The sequence below is a fragment of the Hoplias malabaricus genome, chromosome 7 (assembly GCF_029633855.1).
Source record: "Hoplias malabaricus isolate fHopMal1 chromosome 7, fHopMal1.hap1, whole genome shotgun sequence".
NCBI classification, from domain to species: Eukaryota; Metazoa; Chordata; class Actinopteri; order Characiformes; family Erythrinidae; genus Hoplias; species Hoplias malabaricus.
Genome location: NC_089806.1, coordinates 15,816,120 through 15,828,851, shown reverse-complemented (window position 1 = coordinate 15,828,851; position 12,732 = coordinate 15,816,120). Strand labels below are relative to the sequence as shown.

Here is a 12,732-nt window from a genome sequence, read left to right as displayed (position 1 = left end):
AATACCACAAGGGTCAAACAACACAAGAGGATTCTCCTCCTGTATAAACAGTAACCATTTTCCCTTGGTTCTCTTTCTTCACAGATCTGGCTGAATACTTACTTCCTTTGTCTTCTCCATCAGTCAATGTTGAGCCTGTCAGCTTTAGCACATATATGTAAATAAGTTTAACCATTTAACCACCAGGTTTGAATGAATTAACCACTAACAAAATGTTTTTTTAGACATGAATGATAATGTAACATACTGTAAATTAAGATTCACATTCTGAGGCCTTAGCATAGTCTATGTTGATATTCATTCATTATCTGTAACCACTTATCCAGTTCAGGGTCACGGTGGGTCCAGAGCCATAATCATTGGGCACAAGGCAGGAATACACCCTGGAGGGGGCGCCAGTCCTTCACAGGGCAACACACACACACTTACTTACTTACTTTTGAGTCGCCAATCCACCTAACAACGTGTGTTTTTGGACTGTGGGAGGAAACCGGAGCACCCGGAGGAAACCCACAAAGACACGGGGAGAACACACCAACTCCTCACAGACAGTCACCCGGAGAGGGAACTGAACCCACAACCTCTAAGCCCGTGGAGCTGTATGATTGTGACAATACCTGCTGCGATGTTGATATTTGTTTAACATAATCACTATTAAGCGAACAAAAGATCACTGTTGTCCTTTCTACCTATGTGTTACAAATGGTTATTAATGTCATTTAAAATTAAGGATAGCCTTATATTAAAATTTAACTCATGTTTTTAACACAACCAAATGTTTAAATATAGTAGAGCATCCAAAGTTGGGACAGCGGTCGTAATTTAAAAATTAATTTAGGCCACAAAGGCATAAGCGGACTTCAGCACAAATTGACCTTTTCAAAGTAACATGAAATGACTTGTACTTAACTGGTCACAACTGGTTTAGCTTTGAATTGAAGACGTCTTGAATGTTAGAAATCTCACAAGTAAAAAAAAAAGAAGTGAAAAACTCCTTGTCTCTTTCTGGCTCAGAGCTAACACAGTGATAGATATATCTATACCTCACACACAGAGACGGATGGATATTCAAACAACAAATCATTTCATATCTGAGACAGCCTGAGGCGGGTGGATATGAACGTTGGTGTGTGACGGGTGTGCAGCAAGTGACTTCAGGAGAAGTGAACTGGCCTCAGAGCCATTAAACCTTCCTGACCTCAACGCTCATTAATGTCCTATCACCACTGCACACACTGAGATGGACTGTGGAGACTGGGCAGGGCTCCAGGCCTTTAGGAACAAGCACTGGGAATGAGGAGAGAGGAAGTTGAAAAAGAGGTCATCCTGTCTCGAAACAGTCAGACTTTTGATGGAGGACAACACAGGGACAATGTTAAAAAAGTACTTGAAGGTAGATTAAATCCTACACTGATTTGTTCCTTTGCTTCAATTTACTGGGCAACACCCTCTGTTGTATTTTAACCCAGTCAATCCCAAATTTGCCCAACTCTATGTGTACACAAAATTAATTCCTTATAAAATATCATGACACAAACCTTCTCAGAAAATGTTTTGGAAAATATTAGTGAAAATAAGTTTTAATCTTAGCCGCCATTTTGGTTACAAACAAACTATAGAGTCAAACACTGTGTGAGTTAATCAGTTAGACATACACTAGCTTACTGCCCAGAGGGGACGTGTGTGGAGCCCAGCTACTCATGAGAGAGATTTTAAAGAGTTCACAAAAAGCCTTTGAAACATTCTCAAATCACATTTTATGCACAACAGGGTCAAAGCAAGCAGAAACACTCTAATCAGGAGTGAGGAAATGTTCTAGTCCTTTCTGTTGGCAGCACTGCGCAATAAACAGCTAAAACATGAGAAGTGTTAACCCCACAAATATACAACAAAACTCCCAGCAGGTGCTTTTATACACAGCCACCATTAAACTGCTCACAAGCGCAAAAAATATACATTTAAATGAAAGAAGAAATATCCTTAAAGTCTCACTCCAGACATTGATTAAACCCCTAAAAACTCATCTGTGTTCATCAATATGACGTCTTTATAGGTGATTTCCAAGAAAGAAATGCCCTAATGCCTTTAAAGTGGTTTAGATGTAACTTTACACCTTCACTCCCATTTGCTATGCGAAGATCTATGAATTTGCAATTAGTCCCCGCCTCCACTGACCAACTCTCCAACCACTCACCTGCAGCACGAAAGCCCGAAAGTTGATGGGATTAGTTTCTTTGGTTTATGAAATCAGGAACTCTGGCTGCATGAATTATTCCATATGAGAGTGTTCCAAAGACGGCTCATACATGAATTCAATTAGCCATTTAAACCAATCCCATCAACTTGCGGGGTGGGGCTGAGGATTTTCACTTATGCCACTGACTGTCAATTTCATGCATAATATGTCTTCTTGCAAATAAACAACATGACTGTCACATGTTAACATTCATTCATTCATTCATTCATTCATTGTCTGTAACCGCTTGCCCAGTTCAGGGTCGTGGTGGGTCCAGAGCCTACCGTGAAACACTGGGAGCAAGGCGGGAACACACCCTGGAGGGGGTGCCAGTCCTTCACAGGGTGACACACACTCATACAGTCACACCTACGGACACTTTTGAGTCACCAATCCACCTACCAACGTGTGTTTTTGGACTGTGGGAGGAAACTGGAGCACCTGGAGGAAACCCACTCGCACACAAGGAAAACACACCAAACTCCTCAGTCACCCAGAGCGGGACGCGAATCCACAACCTCCAGGTCCCTGGAGCTGTGTGACTGCGTCACTGTGCCACCCACATGTTAATATGTTTAAAAAAACTTGATTTTTCAGTAGAGGGGATCATTAAGTTTTCATGAAGAATAAAACAGTCAGCTCTAATAAGAACTTGGAAGACATTATTTTCTCACCACCCCAAACAAATGACTTCACTTCCCAAAAAGCTGATATTAAATGCAACTCTAACGGATATTAGACTTCCACAGCCTTTTAAACCTTTACTCAGGCCCACTTCCCCATTAAGAGGGAGCTGAATGGAACGGGGCCCATTTAATGTGCAGGTCAAATGAGATTTGCTGAGAGTGAAGGCAGGCAGGCTTTATCTGCGAGTTCACCTGCATCTGACTGAAAGGAAGCCTGCCAGTTGTAGGTAGAGCGGCACCGCAGGGGAAGCAACATTTCAGACTGGCGCAAGCACTCAAGCAAGCTGGGGACAGGGACTTTGGATAATTTAGTGTGTGCAGCCAAAGGCTTATGGATTCTTTTTATTGCTAGCGCTCTACCCCCTGCTTCTCCGTTCTAAATACCAGCAGTACACTACAACTTCACATGTGATGTGCTGGGACATGGGTGAGCAATCTGATTTATTCCACAGTCCCTGTAGTGCAGGCTCTGCAGGAAAAAAATCCAGAACGTGTGAACGGGTTATTGGTTTCAGTACTCCTGAGGATATATGTAAAAGGTTAAGTGTTGAAGTCCCACTCGAATGATTGAAGTCCATGCTGGAAAACTGAGAAAGAAAAGGGACAGTCAGAGCAAATATACTGGATATACTGACCTCCTCAAACCTTGCTTCATCTTCACAGTTCTCTAGCACCCTCGAGTAAAATGACAGACCTGTGGAGAAAGAGAAAGGTCACTGGGTAGAAGACCACAACATCAAATCAATAACCATCATCAGACGCTTACATATTCTGAGGTCATTCACTCAGTGTGACAGCATTATAAACATGGCCTGTAAAATTCACACAGGCATGACCAGAAAGGGTGGCATGAAAATTTTATGATATCAGTGTGCAACATGGTCACAGCTTAGCAGGATAAAGCTGTATTAGAATAAATGGTTAAAATGCATATACAAACACATACAAAAGGGTTCTTAGTAGAGATTTTTTTTGACTCCTTTAAAAAACCTTACCCTTTATTTTATTTTGTTTTATTTTTGTTTCTCGAGGTTCACTTATTACATTGGCACTATATATAAAATGATTAAAATCCCCCCAACCCCAAATAATATGTGTGTATTAAACTCTGCACAGAGCAACAGACCAATGCATATTAAGTAAAAATGAATATGACTGTTACAAGACCAGATGTATAAGAAAAAACAAGCTATTTTCAGGTCCATTTTTGCGTTTTTGTCAAGAGTGTGAAGGTGGGATAGCCTCCCAATATGATTGTGGCCTTGGTCATTTTAAAGTAACAATGCAGCCCTGTTTCCACTTTATCATTGTCTTGGTGACCATGTATATAGCCGATAGTATTATATATAATAAATTAATTATTCCTTTTGCTATGAAATCAAGTAAGATTGAGTCTTTTTAACTCAATGACAATAAATATATACTGGAACACGTCCTGATAAACAAGACTAAAGCAATGAAAAATGAATAGGGTACAATACAATAATTCCCCCATACAACGAATACACAGCAATAAATACACAGACTTAAAACATACACGGGACGCAGACTGGACATGACAGCAATCTGCAAATCACCATCATAAATGTATAAGTAGCTAAAAAAGACATAGTCATAAAGTAATAGAGACATACAGGCTTTCTACTGCTCTCCTCTCTGTATTAATAATGTAATCTTCTGCTGTTGTGTAATAAGTCAGTAGTGACCATTTACACGTCAAGGCAGAAAGGTCCATGTTCAGCTCTTCCAGCAAGTCAAACAGACAGGGATAGACTGCTTATTAATCTGTCTCCAACACAATAAACAGAAAGTGTGGACACAGACTGTTTAATAATCATTACACAGGGGTAGACATAAAGCTGAACTGCTCACAGCTTACATGCTAACCTTGGCAATATGAGCTATGTTTTATTATATAATTATAAAAATAACAAACAACAGATTGTAAAATCCTGCTTTAATATATAAATTAAAGTATGATGGCCATGCATTCAGGCTACAGTTTGGGTAATTGTCGGGGAACTGTAAACACAGTGTGTGTGCAAGAGCTGAGCAAACATAAGCTGTCAACACAAATACAGACGCATGGCTACTCACACACACAAACACACACTGCTGTAATCAGTTTGCACAGGAAATTAATGGCGTAGTAGCACAAATATGGCCGGGTGAATGGAGAGCCACTGCATGAGAGAAATAAATACAAATTACGGAATACAGTACTGAATGCGAATTAACAAGTCTAAATTTGTTGCTGCGATTATCTGCTTCGGTTGCAGTAGAGAGAGGGTATTTACATTATAAATGCTCTGTGCGTGGAATACAAAGCCGTGTGGTTAGGAGGAAACGCCAGGGATAAAAGATCTGACAGCTGCCGCCTTCTGAAAATATTCATAAGTGAAAAAGAAATATGAGATGTCATCTGTGTGCTTTCTGAAATCAATTGTTGGTTGTTGGTCAAAGTGCATTCAGAATTGTAATTTAATTCTAGCTCGTTTTGTTCTGTATATTGCTAAAAGAAAAAAAGCTCTCAGAGTTTGGAAGAAGCTAAATAAATGATTCCACCAACCTATGGAATACTATGATAATAATTACACTTAAGCACCAATAAGAGAGTTATAGCAGTCAACCAGTGCTCTGACAGCTGAATGAGACCCAAACTTATGTAATCCTTTCAAAGTCTGTAAACAAAAGAGCCCTCTGATGATGAAAGAGGCTCCAGAGACACAGCTCCGACTCATTGCTCTCAGTTTAGAGGACTTTAGCGGGCCGACGCAACGTGTTCAGAATGCGATGCCGGTAAACATCAAAGCGTTTTTACACTGGGGATGTGAGAAAGAAAGCTCAGGAAATTTTTGGTGACAGTTCAATGTTCCTCAACTTCAAAGGGCAGAAAAGTACAGTGAGAGCGGTTACAGTGAATGGAGAAACACTAAGTGAGACAAACATTTGAGCACAAGTGAACTAGATGATGACATGGTGAAGCGGAACACATCGAGTGATGTCCCAAGGCGAGTGAAGAGCTGACTGAACGTGTATCTTGGATCCTTAAAACCAGAGTTTGGCTACCGCTGCTGTGCTACCTCTAACAAGGGGCCTGGAAATTGGGGTAGTTGCATAATGCTCAGCATAAAGTACTCAAGATAAAAAAGGTGACCCACTTAAACACCATCAACACCTCAGAGATATACCGATATTATACTCCTCTTATTGGAATATCTTTGAATCTTCAGTGTTCAAATGTCTTAACTGGTTGGAAAATAAGACGTGGTACTTCAACCCAGGTAGTTTAGGACTGTAGGCAAAATCCGACCATGTTAGACGTGCAAATATTAGCCTGTTTGAACAAAAAAGGACAGTTTCATGGTTCTTGCTTTACTTTTCTATCAAAACACATTATGATGAGGACCGTATGACAATATCTCAATCATGTTTGTATTGCCATGTAATTGCTTTATGATTTGACATGAGCAATGTTTCCAACTTGTATTTGATGCATAAAATCTTTTAGTGTGGACGGCCCTGCAAGTAGTAAACCAGGGTTCAATTCCCAATATGTCCCAACACCACACTAATAATATCCCTTGGGCAAGAATCCCAATAGATTTAGTATCATCCATCAGCCATAACATTACAATTAACATGTCTAATATCGTTTAGGTTCCCTTGAACCGTCGTAGCATGGACTCAATGAGACCTCTGAAAATATCCTGTTAGCAGCAGGTACTTCAATTCGTTTTCTAGTTTGGGGTCTGCATGGGTTGGATTGAGGCCAAGTCAACATCATGAACACTTAGGTCAGTGTTAAATGACCTAGCAAAACCCACCTAAATGCCAAGAGCCAAGTCTCCCAACAGAACAGTTCCCAGAGCATCACTGCCTCCACTAGCATGCCTTCTTCCCACAGTACCCTGGTGCCATCTCTCCCCCAGGCAAGCAATGCACATGCACCTGGCCATCCACATAATGTAAAAGAAAATGTGATTCATCAAAACACCTTCATACATTGCTCCATGGTCCAGCTGTGGTGCTCACGTACCCAAAGTAGATGTTTTCCATGGTGAACAGGTAGACATCAGCATCTCCACTCTGACCACTCTTCTGTGTTAGTTCTAACGACTGCATACTAGGAACACCATACAAGGCCTGCCATTTTAAAGATGCTCCCAGTCCTCTAGCCATCCCAATTGGCTGCCTATATATCTCACCCCTAAACTGGTGCCATTGCAATGAGATTATCAAAACTATACCCGTTTGTCCGTAGTCCACATAAAAAATATATAAAGTAAATATATTTGCATTTGCAGCATTTACTGCTATCAACATCCTGAGCACACATCACATATTTACTGTGCAGTTTTCAAAGGGACAGGACATGGCTCAATTTGCGGGTGTTTCCTGTGAAAACTTCCTCTGCAGACAGGGTGGTAGACTGTTGGGGGTGGGGCTGGCAGAGAGTGAAAGACAGGGAAGGAGAACAACAAGGTTTGGCTTCCAAACTCCAATCAGTAGATACAAACAAAGACAATCGATATTCATCTGAAAGTTTCAGATGATTGGAGAAGAGTTATTCAACTGTACAACCTCCTCCCGTATTGTCCTCTTTTTTACTCATAGTGAGAATATTAAAACTCCACAGTGTCATTATCATAATGTCTGGCTAAGGTTTAAATGTTAATTTGCCCTGAACTAAACCGTCCTACCTGGAAACGGTTCAATCCTGCTTTGGGTTCTCCTTTGCTTTTTCCCTTAGCAACTACTCACACCTGCAGCTACTCAGAGACACATAAACTCTAATATTTAATTCAAATCTAATTCAAATATTTAGTTTTCCCTAAAATTATGCAGCATTTTTTTAAGAAGCCAAATTTAGAATTGTGTTAGCTGCACTGTACTGAAACCTAAAGTATTAAAAACTCACAGATTATCTGCACTGTAATATGCTCAGGCTTTTTAATTAAATTTCCTACTCCACCTTAAATCGAGGAACAATGACATTCTGGCCCACTTCCAACATGTATACATGTCTGTCGTGTAACACTTCTCCCTTACGTAACAATAAAAGAGCTGATAGTGATTTTTTTTTATGACGCACAAACATGGACTGCTAAATCATGCTATGAGCTTCTGCAATTTTTAGGGCACTGTTTTTAGACTCAAACATTACTGTCTATTTTAATTATGAATATTGCATGTGTTTACAACACTGTCTGTGCTGTCCAAGGTCCTGAATTAGACATGACATGACATAATGAGGAGAGAGAGAAGTGAAAGAGAGATAAATGTGAAAAAAAGATAGAAGAATGAAGAAGCAAGAGAAAGCAAAAAAGAAATGACGAGTTTGGGGAAGCAAGAGAGTTAGAACATGAAGGAAAAATGAAAGAGAAAAAGAGTAGGAAGTATCAGAGACAAAAAGAAAGAAGGAGAAGTATGGACGAACGAGAAGGAGAGAAAATGAAGAAAAGGGAAAGAGAGGAAGAGCTGTAGAATGAGAGGAGAGAGAAAATTAATGGAACGATTGAAGAAGATTAGAAGAAAGTAAGAGTGACAGAAGACAATCAAGAGAGAAGAAAGAGAGTGTGGGGGAATGAATGAAAAGTGATAATAAGATAAAGAATTTGCAGTCTTTTCTAGCTGCATTCTCTGTGTGACCTCCAAAATCACAGATCTCCTAAATTTCCCAGCACAGACATGATGCCTCTCTTCTGCTGGGTTTCTCATGGTCTGAGATTTGGTGCTGGTTCTGAGAGTTCATTATTTTGAATGTGCTGCTTGGATAAAGAAAGACGTCTGCAGTCTTCACATAAAACCCATCTGAATTCACCCCTGTTTAGATTTAGTTCATGACTGGAGGATTTAAAAGGCACCGTAAAAAAACAACAAAAAAAACAACAACAAAAAAACAACAACAAAATTTACGGTAATAAACCAGCAGCTGTGGTTACCAAAATTTCACTGTAAAATATACAGTACAGTTTTTGTCAATTGTAAATTTTACACTATGCTCTGTTAAAAAACAGTTATACACCATAAAAACACTGGAAGCTAGAAGCTCCCTAATGAGTCTCAGCTCCTCCCAGTCGTTGGACACTTGTACCGCCAATAATGGTTTGTGAAATAATGTATTTTTTACAGTAAATAGATGTAAAAATGTGTAATTTGGCTTATAAAACTATTTACGATATTTCACTGTTACTGAGAAAGTTTTCAACCTTTTTAGACTTTACAGTTATTTACTGTCATGATTTTACAGTTTTTCACTGTAAAATGTACAAACATTTTTTCCTTTGGGAAAATCAAAGCATATCAATAGAGATTGACGATGAAGTGTTTACAGACACAGACGTCATCATCAGATTTCTAAACTGAGTAAAGGAAGAGATTAGCTCGACTAAACCTACGTATTCAGATAAGGGAAGAACATGCTAGCAGTAATTTACATATCTGTGAATAACACGGAGTCCCCACCGTCCCCAGGGAGACTGAGGAGAGCTCATTATTCTTACATAAAGTGTTCCGAGAGAAGGGGGTTCCCCAGTTTCAGCAGAGCAGCGGCTCATTCGTTTCACAGAAGAAGCACAGGCAAACGCACCAGCCTGCTGTTAATAACAACAACAGGAGACACACAGAACTTCAACACACAACACACTGCACTGATAAAGAGAAAGGGAGTGTTAGAGTACCTCGAAACGACACTTTGGCGATCCGATCCCCTTTCCCACGGAGCTCAGAGACAGTTTTCAGATACACCAATAAAGCCATGGTCATTCAAAATCTACAGTAACAAAATAAATAAATAAAACACGCAAAAGTCCTCGCACTGCCCGCGTCTTCAAACTACACCGCATTGAGCGAGTGAGTGCCCTGAAAACGGCTCATTTCTCCTAGTTTCTCCTGCAACGTGAAGCAAAATGTTTCCCATTGATAACAGCCGCTCTGCTCTCTGCCTTAAACAAGAGCCATGAATAATTAAAGTGCTTTCATTTGCCCGGTTTTACGCTGAGGACGGCACCTCTGCTCAAAAGCCCTCCACTCCTTCAGTGCGAGGCGCGCTACTCCCTGCGCTGGAGGAGGTCATACCGCGGGCTAACACCAGGTGGCTCTCTTTATAACTTCAGCCTAAAAGCGGCTTCACTGCTGACGTTACAGAATGGATGTTACAGTACCACCAAGCGATACGCATGCTTCACAGTACATTCAGCACCAACTCAGACTTTCAGTAATATCCGCAAATAAAATAAACCTATATATTTCAGAACTATAACAATTATAACATTCGATGTCAAACACTGAATGGAATGATATCATGACATCACTCTTACGTGAATTACTTATAAAATGAGTTGGTACGCCAATATTTCTCCAGATTCTTGTGAATACTAACTAGTTGTTGAGTATGTAGTATGTAATAAAGTGTCTGTGAGTATACTATAAAAAATAAAATAAAATCCACAATGCATACTTAGAATTGTTGTGTCTGGTGGTAATGAACACTGTTGTTTCAGAGACATGCAGGAAATAGAAAGGAAGTAACTTTTATTCTGACCTTTATATTTTAGTTAGGGCTCTATTGTTTAATACAATAATAATACAATATTATGTAATACTTCTACTAATCATAATAATAAGAAGAAAAACAATACATGTTTCATTCATTCATTCATTATCTGTAAGCGCTTATCCAATTCAGGGTCGCGGTGGGTCCAGAGCCTACCTGGAATCATTGGGCGCAAGGCGGGAATACACCCTGGAGGGGGCGCCAGTCCTTCACAGGGCGAAACAGACACACACAGACACACACACACACACACACATTCAGTCACACACTCATACCTACGGACACTTTTGAGTCGCCAATCCACCTGCAACGTGTGTTTTTGGACTGTGGGAGGAAACCGGATTGGCGACTCGACTCAAAAGTGTCCATAGGGGGGTGTGTGTGTGTGTGTGTGTCACCCAGTAAAGGACTGGCGCCCCCTCCAGGGTGTGTTCTTACCTTGCGCCCAGTGATTCCAGGTAGGCTCCGGACCCACCGCGACCCTGAACTGGATAAGGGTTACAGAAAATGAATGAATAAAACATTTATGATTTTCATTGTTTATTTATTTGTTAGCATTAGCCACTAGCCTGCCAAATTCATACTTTACGATTGGTATACTATAACATTGTGTGTACACAAATGGGCTGTAGGCATATTCATATTTGCTTAGTTTGATTTCTTGTGTGTCATGACTTGGGAAATGTGGGTCCATAGCCATATTAGAAAATTCTAGATTCACTGATTTAAAAACACAGATTTGAGTGCAGGAGGTCATTGACAAATGTCACAAATGTTAAATACTTAAGACAGAATCAATATATAACTCCATGACTTCATTTTTCATAAAATCCCATTTTCCCTTTTCATTCCCAAGATGCTTTGCTGTGAAACTTTAGTACATATGTAGTGTGATGTTCTGACACAAAATCTTTTATTTAATGACCCAAAATTCACTAGAGAAGCCCAGACACAATCAGTGGTCCAGCAGTCCACAATCGCACAGCTGCAGTGCTGAAGAGTGTCCGGATTCTCATTTTGCTGATCAAGGTGTTACCCATGAGCGCCCTTAATGTGGTCTTTGATGAGATCTGCATAGATGAGAACTCACCAGAGCTCTATTACCCAAACTTCCTTGAGTTACAGCCAAGGATGAAGCAGAAGGTACAGTTTTGTCTATCACTCTCTTACCAACATAGTGGAGAGGAAGATGTTAATGTGAATATGAATGCATTTGTTTATTGAATTTGTCAGTCACATGTATATTATGCGTGAAATCTGAATTGATATACTGTACTTTATCAAATTAGCACATTTAAACTCACAAGTACAACCAGACACCTGTCTGCAAATGTCACCAGTCTGTCCCAAATACACACATTTGAACCAAGTAGCCATGAAGGCTTTTGCCCTATATGTCTGCATGTTGCTTACATCACCATTATGTAGGCATTAAGGAGGGTGGCAGAGCTTAGGGCTCCATGTGGGATTGAGTGGGCTAGAGGTCAGACAGCCATCTGATCTGCACTAAAGAAATACTGACCCCTTTTACACCTGGTTGTTTCTCATATTTATTACATTCTGATAAGAATTTTACCAAATGTATTTACAGTTGCTAGTCAGAAGCAGGGCGGCACGGTGGCGCAGCAGGTAGTGTCGCAGTCACACAGCTCCAGGGGCCTGGAGGTTGTGGGTTCGATTCCCGCTCCGGGTGACTGTCTGTGAGGAGTTGGTGTGTTCTCCCCGTGTCTGCGTGGGTTTCCTCCGGGTGCTCCGGTTTCCTCCCACAGTCCAAAAACACACGTTGCAGGTGGATTGGCGACTCGAAAGTGTCCGTAGGTGTGAATGTGTGTGTGTCTGTGTTGCCCTGTGAAGGACTGGGATCCCCCCTCCAGGGTGTATTCCCGCCTTGCGCCCAATGATTCCATGTAGGCTCTGGACCCCCTGCGACCCTAAATTGGATAAGCGGGTACAGATAATGGATGGATAGTCAGAAGCATATCTGGTTAGTCACTGTGAAATCTACTGCTATGATGAATATGCGTTTTGTCAGAGCCAACCAAGCACTTGCTTCGTGATTTCTCATGGTCATGCTTCGAGCGCATTGTGATGTACTGGGTGGGGTTTTGGTTGTTTACCGTGGTTTGGAGGGATGCATTTACAGTTTTTTTCTGGACAAACAGTGGATCAGAATTCTTTGAGAAAATCTTTTTTTAAATACATTCTGGGAGTGTTAACACCTGTTTTTTGTGGATAATCTAATAATCTGGTGA

General features: G+C 40.6%; 1 protein-coding gene across 2 annotated transcripts in view; it reads right to left on the bottom strand.

Moving 5' to 3' along the window:
* The window catches only part of otofa (otoferlin a), an 84,856-nt gene extending 74,911 nt beyond the window's left edge, over positions 1 to 9,945 (bottom strand). For both annotated transcript variants that reach the window (XM_066676820.1, XM_066676821.1), the window contains exons 1-2: positions 9,606 to 9,945; positions 3,558 to 3,616 (exon numbers count right to left, since the gene is read on the bottom strand). In XM_066676820.1, coding sequence (XP_066532917.1) covers positions 3,558 to 3,616; positions 9,606 to 9,690 — 144 coding nt within the window. In that variant the 5' untranslated portion in view covers positions 9,691 to 9,945. The remainder of the gene's footprint in view (positions 1 to 3,557; positions 3,617 to 9,605) is intronic.
* Positions 9,946 to 12,732: the final 2,787 nt, after the last annotated feature.